Source organism: Vombatus ursinus, unplaced genomic scaffold (genome assembly GCF_900497805.2).
Source record: "Vombatus ursinus unplaced genomic scaffold, bare-nosed wombat genome assembly UNPS02014942.1, whole genome shotgun sequence".
Lineage (NCBI taxonomy): Eukaryota > Metazoa > Chordata > Mammalia > Diprotodontia > Vombatidae > Vombatus > Vombatus ursinus.
In genome coordinates, this window is record NW_020954720.1 from 11,398,914 (window position 1) to 11,419,951 (window position 21,038).

General features: G+C 34.1%; 1 protein-coding gene across 3 annotated transcripts in view; it reads left to right on the plus strand.

Annotated features, from left to right (window-relative positions):
- The window catches only part of DACH1 (dachshund family transcription factor 1), a 488,469-nt gene that overhangs the window by 244,699 nt on the left and 222,732 nt on the right, over positions 1–21,038 (plus strand). For all 3 annotated transcript variants that reach the window (XM_027844596.1, XM_027844597.1, XM_027844598.1), the window contains exon 3: positions 14,306–14,467. In XM_027844596.1, coding sequence (XP_027700397.1) covers positions 14,306–14,467 — 162 coding nt within the window. The remainder of the gene's footprint in view (positions 1–14,305; positions 14,468–21,038) is intronic.

The following is a 21,038-nucleotide window of genomic DNA, read 5'->3' on the forward strand; positions in this document are numbered from 1 at the left end:
TAGTGGCTTTCTTCACCATTGTTGGAGAAAGGAAATCTCTCTCAATGGCAAAGAAAAAAGAAATTGTGAATTCTGTAATTGTGCGTATAAACAGATATCACAAATTTGTTTTCTCCTTTTGGTATTCTGAGGCTTCCCTCAGTTCCAGACAGAAATGAGAAATTACTGAGACCTGCTATATAGGAATGAATTCGTATTTTGAATTAGTGTTGTCTTTTACTACCATGTCTCTCTTTGTGACAAAGAAAACAATTATTTTCTGGAGTAGGGTATTTATGAACTCTTTTGACTTCCTTTTGTTATGACAACTTTGTATTCATTAGATTTTTTTGCCAGAAATAGTGATTATCATGGTCTCTATCGCTTCTTTTTTTATGTCCCAAATTTTGGCTTTAATAGATTACTTGATGAGGTCAGATTTAAACTGTTGGTATTGTCCATACGATCTTCTCATCTTTAGATTTTCTTCTAATTTGAAGATGATCTTTCCTTTGCACTATTCTACCTGAAAACACATAGCTAATTCAGATACCATTTCCATACTGGTAACCACTTATTTCCTGTCAAGTAAGATAAAATCATGTACCATATAAATATAATGGTTGGAATCATTTAGATTTTCCAATAGTGATGCCAATTTGTTGGTCATTGGCTAACAACTTCATATTTATTGTACATTAAGCTAATGTTTAAAAAAAGTTTAGGCTTTTCTGTACTTCCTTTCCAGTTTCTGCCCCTCCATTCTTGTCACTGTGAAAGCCAAGGGCAGACTAGGGCCATTTGAGGATTTTCTTTATTTCATGGGTCGCTATATCCAAAGAGGGAGCTAGGTAGTGTGGTAGATAGAGTGCTGAGTCTGGAGTCAGGAAGACCTGAGTTCAAATTCAGCCTCAGATATTTCGTAGCTGTGTGACCCTGGGCAAGTCACTTGATACCATTTGCCTCAGTTTTCTCATCTGCAAAATGAGCTGGAGAAGGAAATGACAAACTATCCAGTATCTTTGCCAAGAAAAACTCAAATGGTGAAGAGACAGAAACAACTGAAATGACTGAACAACAATAATACAACATATCCAAAGAATTTTTATCTAGTGGCCAAACTACAGGTATAGACAACTAACACAATAAAAATTTAAAGGAGACAGAGACAGTTTCCAGTTGGGGTTGTCAGAGAAGGCATTTTAGGATTTGAGGGCAGCTGAAATACTGAATGATATATCAAAGGTAGAGGGGCAAATCCATTTAGGAACAGTGTGAGAAAAGTTTTGCTGGTGGGATGATGCAAGTTTTATTTGATATACACTGAGTAGGTGAGTTTATTTGACAAAGAAGATCAAATGAATTAAGGTATATAAAGATATTTTAAAATTGTAACAGTATACAAATGTTAGCTATTATTACAATTATTTCTGTGTGCAAAAATAAAAATTCATACTTATATAGTACTTTAAACATATTATCTCATTTTTTCATTATTGCTAACTTGTGATGATGGTAATAGAAATAACAAATACTCCATAAAATTAAAGAAATTAAATTTTGAAGATATTAAGCAGCCAGCATAACTAGTAAGTGATAGAGCCATGACTCAGACTCAGGTCTGCTGCCTACAACTTGAGTGTTCTTTGTACCATACTGCTTTTCTAGTTAGGTTTGACAGATAAAGTGGGAAAGAGGAATTGGGCTCAGACTGTTGAAGACTTTCTAGGCTAGCATGTTTAACCATGGGGAAAATAGAGAAATGATCTCTTAGTAAAACATTCACTTTTACTCTACCCTGTTTGCTTCACCAAAGTTGTCAAAATCTCTGCCCACAAACAGCAGGCAAAACTCTGGCACGTGGCCTGAACAACATTAAAATGTAATTGGGAAATGTTAACAAAATAAATAAAAATTCAATACAACCTAGACAGTGTCAATGTGTGGTTTTCTAAGTCAAAATACTGCCCACAGGAATCCATTTCTATTTGAGTTTGACACCATGGCTCTACATTACCTTCCCAAACTGGAGAAAACTAAATCCCTCCTTACTCTGTCTTATTGTTTTGTTACTAAGGTCCCATATTAGAGTGTCAATAAGCCTTAGTTGAAGACAGATTGGGAGATAATTGAGAGTTGACTATAATTATGCCAATTAGGTCTACTTGAGCCTTAAAGGTTTTCTAGAATTTTCTGGTTCACTTGTATTGTTTTTTTTTTTTTTTTGAGACTGGGTATCTAGTTTGTACATGGGATAGAGTACTAGACTTAAAATCAGGGAGACCTGAATTCGAATCTTGCCTCAGAAAATTACTAATTGTGACCCCAAGCAAGTCACTTTCAGCCTCAGTTCTTTTTTCTGTGATAGGGGGATAAAAATAGCACTTACTTCACAGTGTTGTTATTGATATCAAATGAAATAACAAATGTGAAATGCTTTGTAAACCTTTAAAACACTGTAAAAATATTACCAACTGTTGTTATTAGCTTTGATTATTGTAACTTCCTGTTTTATGCTTCCTCAATATTGATAATTAAAGGATCATAAAGCAAAATTATCCTTCTCATCTTTTTTGGGAGGAGGCAATTAGGGTTGAGTGACTTGCCCAGGGTCACACAGCTAGGTAAGTGTCAAGTGTTTGAGGCTGGAACTCAGGTCCTTCTGACTCCAGGGCCAGTGCTCTGTCCATTGTGCCACCTAGCTGCCCCTATCCTTCTCATCTTTTAAAATGTCTTATGTCATCTTAACTTATGAAATGATATACCTTGTTAAGGAAATATATATATGACTCTATTTTGTTCTATAGAGTATAGAGTAGATTAAAAGAAATAATTGACATAGCAGCATTTTGAATTCTTTGCATATGTTAGTTAATGTGTGACTATTAAAATGTACATGATATATGTGTGTATATACATAAATATGTGTATATATGTTACTGTGGAAAGCTGTCTGCAAAAATCAAGTTATTTCTCATATTTTCATCAAGGATAGCCTCAACATGTATATAGATAGTATCATAAACGGCTTAAAGAGATTAGAAGGTAGGGATATAGTTCAAAATCTCATGATGTCCTCTCATTCACTTTTTTGGAAAGAGTTAATAAAACTGCCTGTGATCTTTCTCATTGTTTTCAAATCTTCTCCTTTGAGACGTCTTGAAGATCAGTCCCTGAGTGTCTTTTAAATTGAAATGCCTCTACAGCAGTTTTTCCCTAGGTTTATTTGTATGACCCTGCTGTTTTCTGTTACTTTGCACTTTTAAGTATCATTTCCACTTCTTGACAGAGTACTTCTAATATTGAATAAAGAGATCCTAAGGAGGATTTTTTGTCATTGTTATCCATTGTTATCATTGAAAGAAAGACTTCATTGATGAGGTGTGTTTTGAGCTGGGTCTTGAATGATGAATTAGGACATCAGACGGAGATTGGTGTGGGAAGTCATTCTAATTTGGGGTGTTTGTGCTGAAATTACAAAGGAGGTAAGTTTTAAATGACATGTTAAAGGATAGGAAGTAAGTAGAAAGAAAGTAATGAGTCTTGTTGGGAAGGAGGGAATAAAGGGCATAGGGTAGGTGGGTCACTTTAGTTCATGGAGTACTTAGAAAGTTGGGGGAGGCCTAGATAGGGCTCCTTCCTACCCCAATGGGTTTAGGATAAAATGAGACATGAAAAGCATTAGGAATTAGAAGGGATGATAAAAAGTAAGATAGAAGAATGACCAAAAAAAGTCCAATTAACATATTTTACCTAGAACTGGTCCCATGTACTACAAAAACTCGTATGCAACCAAGTCTGCTAGGATTATCACTTCTGTAATCTCAATATTTTATGAGATACACTGATTTGTAGGATAGGAGGGTGCTTCACTATCATTTATAACAATATTACTTTGAATTACAGAAACCTGTATTCTTGCCCTTGCTTTACTAACTATGTGACTTTGTGCAAGTTACTTACCTACATGAATTTCAAATTCTTTATCTGAGGGGGGAGAAAGGTTGTGGTGAGGATTTTCCACAATAACATGTGTAAAAAACCCCTAGTAAGATGATATTACAGAGAGAAAAGTCATCATTCATTTTGTAGAATGCATTTCTCCAAGGAAACAATATATTCTGAGAATTTGGTTACAAGATTTGTGCCATAGGACTTACGTGTTGTTTGGGGAAACTAACTGATGTTTAGAACTTTGTTTTAATTTGAAAATGGATTTCAAGTTCCAAAAATCTGACTCACAAATAACCTTTTATAACCATTTGCTCATAAATTGAAAGACTGCATATAATTTTGTCCTTTATGTGTTCTTAATTGGTGAGTAGCAGTATCCAGATTATAAATTCCCCTGGCCATGGGGTCATGGATTTACTCGTGGAAGGGACCTGCAGAGTTCGTTTAGTACAAACTTGATTTCAGAGATAAGAAACTTTAGTCCTAGATAGGTTAAATGATTTGTCCAAGGTGATTCAGATAGGCAGAATTGGGATTCAAAGCTATGTCCTCAAACTTTATATCCAGTACACTTTCCATTACACCATATCACTACTACATTGATGAAGCTATGATCTTAACCATGTGTTGGTATTTTACTAGTACAGATCTAAAAAAATCCATCTTCTGCAGTTCTTAGTCATGTCTATACATAAATCTAGTAAGAATGATCTTAATATAAACTGAGACTTGTATAGCAAATAACATTTAAAAATGATTTACATACTGTCATTATATAATTTCAAAAATAATCTAACAAATATATTTAGTAATTCTCTATCAATATTAAGCCAGACATAAAATAAGGAGACATACTCCTTTCGATGTTGTATATAAAATTGCCATTAAAGATATCCATATGGAAGAAAAGTTTCTTGCAAGTGGTAAGGTTCTCCAGATGGTCTTGCTTATAGACACCAGTAGTATCTTTAATTATATTTTAATTGTGATGCATTTTGTTCTATTATTATATTCTATTACATATACTGCCTTCTAGTCAATGAATTCCATTAGCTGCTACTGCCTTATGGATCAAATATAAATTCTTCTGTTTAAGTTTTAAACACCTTCACAATCTGGGCCCTACTTACTTTTTCAGTCTTCTTATACTTTGTTTCTCTTCCCTCATTCCCCACCCATATAATCTATAGTCCCATGACACTGGCCTCCTTGTTCTTCCTCAAACAATATGGTCCATCTTCTGACTCCATACTTTTTCATTCACTGCCCCATACATGGGGTGCTTTCTCTCAACATCCCTGCCTTCTGATGTACCAACTAAACTATTTTTCAAAAGTTCATTCCTTTACACAGCTTAGTGACTTCCTCCACCTTGTTAATATTTGATCATGAAGAAAAATGTTTGGCCTAAATTTGAGTTTGTCAAGTAGCTATAAAGAAAGGAGATAGACCTTACCTTATACCAATTAATCAGACCTGTGAAAATACTGTGATAGGCTCTGCATGTGTTGTATTTAATGAAGTCAGAAGGGAAAAGTACATAGGTATCTGTTGTTGCATTGAGTCAGTTCTTCTGAGACTAATTGAGTCACAATTAAATCTTTTTAAAGTAGATACTTCAATCTGAGTTTTGTGGTAATCTATATGATTTGTCATCAGTGAGAAGATTACTCCATAGCAATGACCATGAATTGAACTGAACTTTTTGGTAGCTAACTTTGCATTATCCACAATGCATGCTTTAACTGAATAACTATTTAAAATATTAAGCTTTTAAATATGTCACAAGGGAAAAAATTAGGTTTAAAAAATATTTAATGCATATAATATCTAGGCTAATTTTTAATTCCTTTACTAACATCTTTTATTGTGAAAAAAACATACTTTATTCATCTGTCTTCATTATATTGCTGTGGTTGAGGTAGTTTAATATTCCTGCCTTCCGCTAATCTTCTGGTTCAACAGAAGTAAACAATAGGTTTCATAAATTAAAAATACACTCTTCTGAACATGCTTCTAAAGATAAAAAAAAACAAGGCTGTAAACATTTATGACTGAAACAAACTAGATTGTTCAAATACTGCCATGATGTATCATGTATATCAATATGGCACTGATATCAGTTAGAATGCAAACAAGGTTTTAAATGATGTGCCCCTTCATTTCAGCTGGAGAATCCGCTTTACACCATCTGCCTATCAGATGGTTAGGAACCAGGGCTGCGTATTAATGCCACATGTTCTATTTTCCTCCTTCTTGTAATGGTTAGATTCATATTGCTAATAGCTGTGCATGAGCACTGTCGATGAAATTTGTGTGATGGTGGAGTGATGAGATATTTATAAAGCTGCCTGTCTCACTGAATAACCAGCAGGAAGAGTGCCAGACATAAACAGCTTATCAATTTCAGAGTATTAATGATAACTACCATTGAATGTAACGTACTGAGTATTTTGAATTTTGTTTCTCCAAACTTTTCACAAAATATTATGACCAATACATGTACTTGTTGCTGAAACAAATCCACCCTATACTTCTTATTGAAACTATGTGATTTCCCAATTAACTTTTTGGGAGATAAATTTTAGTATGGAAGAGGAAATACATATGTACCATCATACATATATACATGCACACATCCATAAATGAATACTTTGCATGCATCCACTCTGAGAAACCAAAGATCATAAGATTAAATCCTGAAAATGAATAAGTGAACACATGTAGGAAGAATTTCTGGGTTTTTTTCTCTCTCCATTTTTACTGCTCTTTGTAAGTCACAATGAAAGGTATGATATTTTTGTATTCCTGTAGATTTTGAAAAACAAGATACCACTCTTTGCCTTAAAATTTTTATTCATCCTCAACCTCCACCCCCACCTTTCTTGTGTTATTTAAAGAGAACTAGTAGATTTGTAGAATAGCAGAATACAAAGTACTAAAATATTTTTTGTTTATGTTGACAGGATAAGAATTAGACTACTTTCATGAGAAATAACATTATCTAAGATTGGAGGCTCTCAAATTCATTTGTAGTATGCTTCTGCAGTTCAAGAGGAGAGGTGATATGGACCCAGAGCAGAGTTAAGAGAGTCTAAATATGATGTCTTTCCAATAAAAGTGGATTTCATCCATTAAAAGATATATACCTACATCAAATTTAAAGTTCTGAATGTGTTTCTGCAGAGTCTTTGTTTCTGCATGGAACAAAGTTTTGATTTTAAAGTCATGGTTTAGAATTTATAGTAATGATTGAAAAAAAAGGTAGGGACATAAGATTGAAGTTGGAAGGAATCTTAGAAGTCATCTTGCTCAATCTCTTCATTTTAAAAATTAGGAAACTAAACAAGAGATGTGAAATAATTTGCCAAAGGTCACACACATAGCTGTTGGCAGAGCTAATACTAGGACTCGGGTCTCAAAACTCAAAATTAATGTTCTTTCCACTGAACTACTTACTTTTGAAGAAAATGCTATTTATTTTTAACATTTTTAAAATAAAATTTTGAATTCCAAATTCTCTTTCCTGATCTTACCCAACCCACTGAAAAAGCAAACAATATGATATCAATAATACCTGTGAAATCATGCAAAACATATTTCCATATGGTATATCATGCAAAAAAAGGAAGAAAATAAAGAGAGAAAATATAATTTAATTTGTAGTCAGAGCTCATAAGTTCTCTCTCAGGAGATGGCATTTTTATCATGAGTACTTTGGAATTTTCTTTGATCATTGTATTGATTAGAGTAGTTAAATATTTCATAGTTGATCATCATTACAATATTGTTGCTACTGGATATAATAATCTCTTGGTTCCTCTCACTTCATGTTGCATCAGTTCATATAGGTCTTCATTTGTTTTTCGGAAGCCCTACCCCTCATCGTTTCTTATAGCACAATAGTACTCCATCACAATCACACTACACATTATTCAACCATTCCTCAACTGATGGGCATCTCCTCAATCTCCAATTTTTGTCACCATAAAAAAAGTTGCTATCAATATTTTGTACATATGAGTCCTTTTAATTTTCTTTTATTTCTTTGGGGTATAGAACTAGCAATAGAATTGATGAGTCAATGGGTATGCACAGTTTTATAGCCCTTTAGACATAATTCCAAACTGTTCCACAGATTGTTTGAACCAGTTCACAATTCCACCAATAGTTCATTTATGTGCCAATGTTTCCTCATCCCTTTTTTTGTTATTTCTGTTATTTCTTCTATTTTTGTTATTTCTGATCTGCGTGAGGTGGTACCTCAGAATTGTTTTAATTAGCATTTCTGAAATTTTGATTTAGAGTATTTTTATCTGACCATAAATAGCTTTGATTTCTTCTTCTGAAAATCACCTGTTCATATCGCTTGACAATTTATCATTTGGGGAATGGCTCTTATATTTATAAATTTGACTCAGTAATATATATATATACACTTGGGAAAAGAGGCCTTTATCAGATAAACTTGCTGTAAATTTTTTTGATATTATTTCATTGTCTATGGTACTTTGTGTCAAAATGTAATTTCCCTGGTTATCTATTTTACTTGTCTATTTTTGCTTTTTCTTTTCTCAGATCATGATGGCTACCCTTGCCTTTTTTCTTTAACTGAAGTATAAGAAAATCTGCCTCAGCCCCTTATTTTAACTTTCCATAGGTGTCTTTCTATTTTACATGTGTTTCTTATAAATAACATATTGTGGCATTCTGGTTTCTAATCTATTTTGCTATCAGCTTCTCTTTTATAGGTGACTTCGTCCCATTCACATTCACAGTTATGATTACTAAGTCTGTATTTCTTTCTATCTTGTTTTCTTCTGTTTATCCATCTTTCTCTCTTTTTATTCTTTCCCTCCTCAAAAGTCTGTTTTGTTTCTGACCACTTCCTCCTTTAATCTATTCTCCCTTTCATCATCAACCCTCTCTTTCTCTTATCCCTTTTCCCCCTAGAACTGCTTATGTGCAACAGAATTACCAGTCAGCACCAGCTGCACCCAGTACCAGGAAAGAGTCCCCTAATAATCTCTTTCTGACTAGTTTTTTGACCCCCTTAACACTCTCTGGGCTGAGATGTCCTGAAGTTGCTGCTTCCACATTGCAGCCATTTCCAATGCCCACTGGTGGTGGTGGTGGTGCTGCTCCTGCTGCTGTGTGTTCTGGTTTGGCCCCAATCTAGGTGTCGCAGGCATGTCCTACAGACCTCCAAAGTTGTCTTAGGCAGGAAAAATGCCTCAACCTGATCATTTGTTGGCTCTGCCACTCCAAAAATTGATTTGAGGTGTTGTTTTGAAGTTGTTTGGAGGGGAAGGTTCAGAGAGTTTGGGTCGGTTGTTGCCTCTGATCCACCATTGTGGCTCCCAGGTGAACCATGTACTTTTGACCTGAACAATGAAATTATGTCCACCTTTTGTGTGCTGCCACTTCTATAGCACAGTGCACAACTTAGTGCGAATAGTTACCTGAGTGCAAAAATTCACAAAAGACTCAGTGTTAATGATGCTTTGAAGTTCTTTATAGAGCTTAAATAGCTGAGATTTATAATACCAATCAAGTTTGCAACAGGTTTGACATTTTAATAGAATAGAAAAGTATGTATATAAAATTAAAATGCAAAATTTGGTGGATTGAGTAAAATGAAAGCAGGATTTTAATAATTAAATTTTAAAATCAAGTCAGAAGTTGTTAGCTTTGTATTTTTGTGTATCTTTTAACTAACATAAAATTTGTCTTTCCTATTCCATAGAACTGAAATGGAATCTGAAAGTATTTTCTTTTTCTGATTCAAAGGCAAGCTATGTCTATAAGGCAGGATAACTTTGAATGTTTCTTGTAAAGATCTATTCAGTCTTTTCAAAGACATTAGCTGTAATTTTCCAGGGTCAGTTTAAAAAAAAAGGAAAGGAACTATAGATGGTTGCATTGTATAATGAATACAGGATGCTAACCTCAGTTCAAAGGTGCACTGTCCCTTTTCAGTGACCCAATTTAGCTTCTATAAATATGTAATATATGACTTTATATCCTTCCTCTGATCTAAAAATACCATTGCGGAACTTCTGTGTTAAATTAAATATTTTATAAACCAGTGTTTTATCAGTGGCAAATGTGTTTTTAGAAATGTGCTTCTGAAGTTTGTGCTTTACCACTTAAAGAATTTGGTCTCTGCTACTTTTACTGTGAGAATAAGTCATGTTACATACCACAGTTCAGTTCAGGACCATTTTTCATTCACTGGAGCAAGATATAATATGCAGTTCTTTAAGAAAATGAACTAGTATTTAGGTAAGCAAAACAGAACTTAAAGGTTAATTTCTCCTCAGGATAAGGACTATCATTTATTCAACAGTTTTATATCAATTTCATTAAATGCAGAAATCCAATGTGAACATTATAATTAGCTACCATAATCTGAATCGCTAAATCACAGAATCAGATTGTAAAGTCCTTGAGGGCAAGTCTGTGTATTATTTCATATTTATCTACCTAGCACCATGTCTCATACATAGTAAGACCACAGTGATTTTAGTTGCATTGAATGGTTTTTTGATTTGATTTTTTTTTTGAAAGAAGGAATCTTAGAAATCATATAATGCTCGAACTCCTTGTTTTGAAGATTAGGAAATGAACTCCAAAGAAGTTCCATCACTTGCCCAATATCACATATATCACATAGATTGCAGAGTTGGTTAGAGGTTGGTTCTCATGACTTTTAGGCCATTATTTTCCACTTGAGACCACTGAGCCACCTTTCACTTTTTCCTTTATCTTCCTGGCTTTATCTAATCATTTGTCATGCAATATGTCATACCATACCCCAATACCTCTCAAATTGGTTTCTTTTGTGGTCACATGGAGACTGCCCTAATTCAGGTCTTCACCAACTCTGACTCTACTAGTTTAATAGTAGTATCCCTAGCTCCCTCACCTTTAGACATGCTTCTTTCCAATTCCTCTTTCACACAGTTACCTAAATAATCTTCTTAATGGATATGTATAACTATGTCATTCACCTACACAGAAACTGTTAATTTATTCCTCTTTCCTAGAGGTTACTATACAAAATCCTTAGCTTGATATTTAAAGTCATCTACATTCTGGCTTTTGCCTATCTTCTCAACCATATTTCTTTTATTTTTAATTTTTTGGAATAAAACAAGCATTTCCATGACATAGTATAATAAAAAAAAGATGATTGCATATGAAACTGCAAATATGTTTATGTATAAGTTGCTATTCCTTTTAAATATATATCAGGTAAATTTCTTTTTTTTCCTTCTATTTTCTTCCTTCCCACCCCACCCCCCAATTTAGAGATGGCTACCATCACAGACAAATGTATGTGTGCATGTATGTAAAATCATTTTATCTTACTTCTATTTATCAGTTCTTCCTCTGGATGTAGATAGCATCTTCCTTTATATATCCTTTGTAATTAACTTAGTTATTTATAATAGTCAAAATTACTTATTCATTCAAAGTTTTTTCTTAAAACAATATTGCTGTTACTGCACACAATGTTCTCATTTCACCCTTTATCATTTAATTCCAGCTAATAACAATAATAATTCATATTTGCATAGAACATTTTGAAAGCATTTTTTTAAAAAACAAAAACCCTGTGTCCTAGGTGGGACAATTATTAACTCAGCTTTACATCTGAGGAAACTGAGACACTAGGAAAGAGTTAGGTGACTCTTCAAAGATCACACAGATAGCTGTGGTTGAACTTGAATGCAAACTTCCTTAAGTCAGGTCCTGCACTCAGTCCACTATGCCATATTGTATTTTATTCACATATTGTTGTATGTGGCCTTTATGAATTCATCCACACTGTTTGTCTCCTATGCCTATAACACATCCTTCTTCACTCCTTTCTATTTATATATCCTTGCCTTTCTACAAATACTCAAGTTTCACCTTCCACCTCCATGGGACCTTGCCCTGACTTATCAAGCCGAAAATATTGTCTCCCTCTTCCAATTTTCTTTGAGATTTCTGCCTGGATTTCTACTTTGACCTGATCAATCTCCACATCGTATGATACTTATATTTGTACATGTGATAGCCTTCTTGGCAGACTCTTAAGTTTGAAAGCAGAAATGCTGTCATTTTTTAATCTTTGGGTCTTAGCACCTAATGCAGTACTTTGTACATAGTAGATATTTGATAAATGGTTACTAAATTGAATTCCTCTTCACATAGTTATACTAATGTTCAATTCAGTTCAATCCAATTCAACATGCAAATGCATGTTGTGTCACTTAGGGTCGAGGTAATGGATTGACTTTTGGCAATACAGAATGGGGGGGGCTTAAATCTTGTCTCTAAAGGAAATTAAAATCTATTATAGGAGAAATATATACACTGCAATAATTATATTTATGCTTATGTGCATTGGAACAGGCAAACACGTGAGTTTTGAGACAATAAGGGAGGAGACCTAATTAGGACTATAAGAGAAAGCACCATAGAGAAAGGGGTATCTGATCTGGGCCTTTAAGGAAGCAGATTTTTTTAAAACAGATCTAGAGGAATGCTATATGGAATGGCATGAGGGCAGAATAGCATCAGAGAACAGTGAACAGTTTAGTTTGTGTAGTGCACAGAATAAGAAATAAAGTTAGAAAGGTATGTGGTAGACAGACTATAAAGTGTCTTGAAAGTTTACTTCAAGAGTTTTATTATATTTGGCAAACATTGGGAATCCACTAAAGGTTTTTGATGATATTATATGATCAGATTAATTCTTTAGAAAGATTACTCTGACATTGTTGGGAAAGAAAGAGTGGAAAGGAAGATAAGGAAAGACAGAGGCCAGTCAAAAATGGTGTTACTATAAAGCAAAGGTAATGGCAGCTTTAACTACAGTGAGTGCAATGATATTAGAAAGGAAGAAACAGACGCAAAAGTTACTGCAGAATCAAATTTAATATGATTTGTTGTGGCAAATGAGGAGGATAGAAAAATAGAAGATCGGAATCAGAGATCAGGCACCAGAAGGGGCATCAGCGGTCATCTAGTCTGATTCCAATGTTTTACCGGGGAGGACAATGAGACCCATAGAGGTTGAATGATTTGTCCAAGGTTTACATAAGATGTAGAGGAAAATTCTGAATACAGGTTATCCGATTTTAATCCAACACTCTAGTGTACTATGCTAAGATGATAGCTTTAAGGCACCGAGCCTGTGAGCCTGAGAGAACTGAGGTGCCATCAATAAAAAATGAAATAATTTGGAAAAGGGTGCAGGCTTTTGGGGAAAGACGATGAGATCAAATTTGGATTTGTTAATACCAGTCAATTACTATTTTCTACCTAATAAATTTTGTGGAAGTGGGTGTTATTAATAGAGGAAATATTCTAGTATAGAGGATGAAGGATTAGTAAAAAGGAATGGTGTTAGAGTCATAAGACCTGAGTTTGAATCCTGACTCATGCACTCCTTGCCATGTGGTCCCAGAAAAGTCATTTTACCTCTGTGTGCTTCAGCTTCCTCTCTGTAAAATGGAAATAATAATACTTGCAGTAACCTACCACACATAATTGTTTTGGGGAAAACATTTTGTAAGCTTTAAAGAACCATGTGAATATATCTTCGTATGATTCTAGGCTCATTAACTAACTTTGCTGGATAGTTTCTGAGAGGTGTGATTAGTTCTAGTTATGGTGGAGTGCAAAAAAGAAAAGGACTGCTTAATTTCAAAGCAACCTGCTGAGAATAAAATCTATTAGGAGAAATGACTAGAGGAATATAATAAGAAGAAATGGAAACTAAGAAACAAACAAATGAAAAATAAGAACATAGGCCAAAATCTGAGCACAATCTGGATTCTAATACAATCATAGACTTTTATGGCAGAAAATTATTTTACAATTCATTTCATATAACACTTTATTTTTCCTGGAGAATCTGGAGGTCAAGAGAAAATACATGATTTAATTAAGGTCATAAAACAAGATAGTATCAAAAGTAGGCCTAAAAGAGGTCTGCCCAATGATTGATACCCAATCCAGCGTTCATCATCCAATTGAATGCAGTAAGTATTTATTAAGAGCTTGAGTTTGACAAAGAATATGTCAGTTACTATGCTAGGTAGTGGAGAAAAAAAAGAAAGAAAAAAAAATACCCTGCCCTGAAGAAATTTATGCTCTAAGACTAAGTTTGCTAATTGTTTAACTTGGCATAACATGCTATGAGACTGTATATAATATGCCACTGATAGGCCCTGAGTTGCATTGGCATAGGGTTGGTTGATTTTTTTTCAATATGAAAATTGACATCTACATAAAAAGTCACTTAAAAAACTTGAACTTATACAAGAGAAATGATACTGTAATTTACATTATGTTCCACTTCTATTTTTAATAGGTCTCACAGCAGCAGCTGCAGCGGCTGCTGCAGCTACCAATGCTGCCATAGCAGAGGCGATGAAGGTGAAAAAAATCAAATTAGAAGCTATGACCAACTATCATGCCAGTAATAACCAGCATGGAGCAGATTCAGAGAATGGAGATCTGAATTCAAGTGTTGGTAAGTGCTAGGAAAAATAGATTTCATTCAAATATCTGTTTCAAGTTATAACTACTTTGTTTTTTACCCTGAAACAAAATATCTGTCAGTCCCTGAAAAACATTTATTCTTTTAGCTTGAGAAATTCTTGGCACATTTTGAGAGTACTATGTTGTTTCTGTAGCAACAAGTATTTTAAGACAATACTAAGCAAGACGATTTTCATCATATTATTTTTTTTTCTTTTGCAGCATACAGTGGTAGGCACTAGTTAATTTTTTTTAAGGAAAGAACTTCTATTGTACAGAGTTCATTTTTCAAAATACAGGTAGAGTGACAGATGAATATGTCAAAGAAAAATTTAGCCTTGTTCCTCAATGCACCAAATATTGACTTTGGGTAATTCACTGCAGTACAGATAGTTGAGAGCAAAACATTCTACCCTTCCATACGTGCCCTATAACAAAAATTCATGTTGATGATAAATTACTGGCTTACATCAATAATGCTAATTTCTCTTTTCTATACTACCTTTCTGCTTCCTTTTTGTTGTTGATATTCAGGGAGTAAAAAAAAAAAGATGAATGGAGGATTGATTAAGTCAAAATTGTACCAAAAATTACTTTTACTTCATGGAATATTGATTCAACTATTTTTTGAGAGGGTGGTACAGGTAGGAGCCCTAGTTTGTTTTGTTAAAATGAACTTCAAAGCTGGGCTAACTTTTTTATTGATGACATTTTGAAATCAATGTTAGTGGAGGAAAATAGTATTTTCTGCCATTGTATCATACCAGTGCCTTTCATCATGTTGAAACAGTGGTAATAAAATAATTTAACAAGAGAAATGTAGAGACTGAAAGATAGGCTCAAATACTATATTCAACTGATATGCTTAAAGGAGCAAAATAGCTCATGACAGTTCAATTAAATTCTCTCTTTCATATGCTATAACTATTTTATAGATTATTTTAAAGATAACCAGCTGCTGCCTACTTTCAGTCATTTAAAATACAGTTCTAGGTTTGTGAATATATACAGTGCATTGTAGAAATAAATACTCTTGCAACTTTTCCCCTTAAAACATTTGTCATATACCAAACACAGTCATTAGTGTGGCAAATAATTTTGAAGCACATATACACAATGAAAACCCAGCTGCTGTGTGATGTCAAAGCCAGCTTCCAAAATGGTAAGGAAAAACAAAACAAAACATAACATAACATAACAATAATGCCATCAGTGAGCTCAATAAAAACAGATAGGGACAGAAAGCAATGAGTTTTACTTGGGCAAACCTTAAAGGTAGAGATTCTTGGAGATGTCCCTGGGTATTGAGGACAAATAAAGGAAACACTAATATTTATTTTTATATAATATTCCTGGTGGAAAGATGGAGAGAGTGGGAAGTTGTCCAGGCCATAGATCTTATATGCAAGTTCATTCTTTATAAACATTTTAAAATAAATACATAAAAATGAAAGAAGCATAATTCCACATATTTTTAGAGCTAACAAATATAGATGAAGTTATTAGGTTTATACCACTTAGTATACAACTGTTTTCTTTATTTTAATTAATGATTTACAGTCAAAGGATTCTTTTTTTTTCTACCAACCAATACTAGTCTTTAAAAGAATAGAAAAACAGTGAACATGTTATATGTAGACAACTCTTGGAGGAAGGAATGAGAAATTGTTATAAAATCTTTTAACAATTGAAAAACAGAAATTCATAAAACATAGCCCATAGACCTGCAATGGAATTTGCCTGAAAAGCAGAGTGGGAGGCAGTTTGGGAAGTAGAATGTGGAGAAGGTGAATAGGCTTGTGCTTGGACGAATAATTGTGGATGAGCTCTAGCATTGGGGTGGGCACAGTGGATATAGCTCCTAATAGGGAGTTGACTGTAATAATAATTTTAGATTTTGATACCCTATTAAAACACTACAAGTTTGGTTTATTGAGCAAATTCTACTTAGGTAGTATATTAAATTTATTTTCTCTCTTTCTTTTTGTCAAGTCAGCACCAATATAAACCACAAGCAGGTGCATATGTGGGTAGCCACCTAGCATAGCTGCATAATGCCTAACTTCTGAAATTGTCCGTCTAGGTTCTTTTCTTAGGCTGTATTTGACCTACGTTAATGGGTGACATAAATCTAGATGTAAATTTGCGGAGGTGTTGGGTTGGGGGGGCAATGATTATGATCAACATCATTATCAATATTTATTGAATGAACTGAGATTAACATTAAATCTAGGAAGTGAAATATTCAGATGTTATCATCTTTGATTGTAGTGTATAATCCTTCTGGTTCCCTGATCTCATAAGAATTAAAGTAATGTTTTGCTATTTTTTAAACTAGTACAAATTACTTTATAGGTTTTTTTTTCACTGTGATGAATTGTGGCAGAGTGAATACCCAATAATTTTTCTTAGTAATAGAGAAATTTTAGGATTCATACATGTGGCATGTTAACTGCTAGTATTTATGGACTATCTTGAACCATGTCTATGATTCATGAACTAGAATTTTCATCCCTAAAACTAAAACTTGATGGTTGGCTGTGAAGAATCCATGGAAATCTATGCTGTCAAGGTAACCACACTGACTTGATATTCCAAATATATGTGGAGGGCTCTTTTCATAATCCATTCAAGATTGTGACTTAAGACAAAAAGTTTTGAGTTTTCTGCTTATTTGGCTATGATTTCCCCTTCTCTGTATTCTAATTTTTTAGATCATCATTTTTACTCTACCAGTCATTTTTAAAAGTGCATTTTAAATTAGTAGAAGTCTGGATTTTGGCTATCCTTTCAGTCAGGAAGGTCTAGGTTCAAGTTGCACCTCTGACCCATTCTAGCTTACATGGATACATGGGCAACACACACTTACTATCCATGGGCGGTGCATACTTACTATCCATAGGCAACACACAACCTTTCAGTGGCTCAGGTAACTCTAGACAAAAATTTTCTGAGAAGTTGCATTCTTCATGAGTAGAGATTCCCTACCACTTCACATAATGAAATCACAGGTATAAAGAACAGAAAAAGACTGATTGAATTAATCTCAAGATAATGAAGGATTCATATTAAAATTACTCATGTGCCTATGGATATAATGTTTAAATATGGATCATTAACATAGACATATATAGAGACGTGTGTATGTATATATGTATTTCCCACGATAGAGACTGGACCTGTGGTTTCATTGGTTTAGAGAATTCCTAAATGAGGAAACTCCCCCAATTGCTATAGGTCAGTACCCTCTTTTCAATTTATAGTCCTAGAAACTTGACTAGAGCTCTGAGAGATGAAGTGACTCAAGATCACAAAGCCAGTAAGTGTCAAAGGTAGGACTTGAACAGAGGTCTTCCTGACTCTGAGATCAACTCTCCATTCACCACACCACAGTTACCTCCCACCAGCCCTTTCTATACAAGATCGTGTGTCTATGTGTATTTACCAAGTGTGTTTATGTATAAATGTACACACTATTATTTGGAAAGGGAAAACCATTAACATGTAGCAGAAGGTAGTTCTACATAGGATAAGATTGTTGTATGAAGTGATAATCTCTAAGATACCATCCAGTTTTTAAGATCTTAAGATTCTATAATCTTGGAGAGCAAATTCCAAAGTCCCCCTTAACATGAGCCTCTTCCTTATTCTCTTCATTCAAGTGACCTGTCTTTGAGGGTTTATCATCTTTATCCAAAGACTATAAAATCTCTCAAATCTGCCAAAAGCTTATTCTGTCTAATGGGTTATTATAAATAGATCAATAATCATTTATCATGTTATGTGCTAGGCATTAATTATGGTAGGTTCTAGAAATATAAACACCTACACGAAATAGCCTCTACCCTCAAGTAGCTTGCATTATAGTAAAGGTGATAATATGTACATAAATATGTATATACAGAATTCAAATCAGATAAATATAAGATAGTTTTGAGAGACAGGACATTTAGGAGGTAGAGGAGAGCATTCAGCACAAATTATACCCTTTATTTGGGGCCTGTGTTTAGTATTTGCTTTAGAGATTAAGTTTCATAAGGAGTAGTTCTTATTTATTTTAATATATTTTAATTGTAGCTAAACAGGAATTGTTTGAAACCTGATGCTTGAAGATTAGACAGGCAAAAGATTTGAAGAAAACCTGACCCTTATAGGTAATTATTTTATATCCTCAATTTGAAAAGATAACCTTGAGGCCACATCTTCCCAACAGAATGAACACTTTACAAAAAAGAAAGGACCCCTGGTTGGATCAAAGTGAGGCATTAGCACACTGAATAAAATATATGGCCATGACGCCTTTCTCCCCCATCCACAATCAATTGGATTCTTTTAGTTTAATATTTACTTGCTAAGATGAGATGCTAGTCTGCATGGTGATAAACAGTCTGCTACTGGCATCTGAAGGTGACCTGTCAGTTCATATGGACAAATCTCCTGCTTACTGAAATGTACAAAATAAATCATTAAAGCAGGCAGGTGCTCATTCCCAGATTTAAATCACCATAGATTTATGATTTGAATTAATGCTTCATTTGGTCATAGAAATAGATGCTGAGACAAATGATATGCACTGGTTGGGGCTTCCATACTGTAGCCATCCTAATATTGATTACTGGGATGTCTTTGCAATCTCTTGTTTATATCAAGTACTGTCTTGTGACAGGTTGGCTGATACGAGCTACATTGCAGATAAGAAGGAAAAATGTGCTGGATTCTTTTTAGTGGCAACACTACTCATAACATGTGAGCTAGACAAATTACCATTTTTTTGTTTTAAAAACTAATCTGCATTAGCCAACTTTTGAAATTGTTCTGCTCCTCAATCTTTGGACTTCTAAATGCCAGAGTTTTTTTAAAAAATGTACTTTTGGGTTGACTTTAATATTGCCTGAGGCAGTTTATAGCTATTTTTGTGAGTTTATATTCTGCTTGTGTATTTAGGAGTTATGTATATAATAATGACACTGTGATTTATTCTTAATTATTTTAATGTAAATACAAGAAAATTGAATTTTACTTCTAATTTTAAACATTACAAAAATATTGATATAGTGAGTATCTCTTAATAGTTTCATCATTATTTAAATGCTTGCTAGATCTAATATCTTACTCCATTAACCAATGACATCAAAGGAAAAGCTCACTAAAGATAAATATATGAAAAAAAACCACTCCTCCAAGTACAATGTTTTGAGTGCTACAATTTACCAAAGAAGCAGGAAAAGACCACATTTTTGCTTCCCTTAACATTTTATATAATGAAAACACTATGTACACAGTTTAAAGAATACTCTAAGGATTTGAGAGGACCTTTGCCACTAGCTAATATCTGACTCATAGAACTGGTAAACAGCTATCAACAATAGTAAATTGCTTGCTTCGTAGGAAATGAGTTCATATCTATTCAAAATGTGATCTCAAAACAGATGTCCCGAGAAAATCTCATTGTTTAAACTATAGCCATAACCTCCAAACTGCTGTTATTTCTTCAAGGAAGTGAAGCAATCGTAAAGACTGGTGTTTTCTCTTTCTGAATACTCCAGATACACAGAGTTCTATGAACAAATATAGACAGCTGAAAGTTCAGGAACGTAAATTTTGTAATGATTCCTTTGCATGTACAAAAAAACTAGCAACAGCTAAATTGACACCTGAATTCTAGTATTGAAAAAAAAACCTAACCTATAATTAGAAGTTAACAATTGTCTTCTTTCATATTACTCCCCTCTGTCCAATTTTCCCCTCTTCCACTCATCCCCATACCTTCTCTTGCTCAGCTGACCTTCTCCCTACCTCTCTTCACTTATTTCTGCTGCAATAGAATAATACAAACGATAATCATTTCCTTTCTATAAACACATGTGTCTCTTTGGAAAGAAAGAATTACTTTTATGGTTTGAGGAAAAAATCTTGGGGACCTTGAGAAAGCAAATAAAAGGAAGCTAAGAATGCAGGCCACTGAGCTCAGCTCTGCATTTGCTCATCGGATCCTCTGCCTTGGCAATGTTAATGAACCTCAAATCCTCCCTATAATTAGATGAGGGAATTGCTTATATTTTCAAACAGATGATGCTGCTATAATGAAACGATTGACAGGGAATTTAAGAGTGTCTACAGTAGTCATTTGGTTTCTGTTAAAAAAAAAGTTTAAAAAGAAGATTGGCTTTAGACACAGGTCCTGGGAGAGGTAGTAATTTACATAGCATGCTATGACAGGTGTCTTTGTGTAGTAAGGAAATAAAATGGAAGAAGAGAGAAATGATGGGCAGGTACAGCAATTTTTTGGGGAGGGGGTGTCCTATGCTTATTCTGCTTAGGTTCTTTAAAAGGGGCCGAGACTCAAGAGATGGATCCGGATTGAGTGCACAGCTGTAACTGCTGATGAGCTAATTGCTCCTTATCTCTCAGCCCCATTCATCTTCATTTTTTACCAATTACTGAGAATTATCTGTGTTCTCAGTTGGATATGAGAGTTAATCCTTTTTGGTTAAGCTGGCAGTACTGTGAGCAGATTCCAAATCGTAGGGTGAAAAAGCCAGAGCAAGTTTGCTCTAAAAATG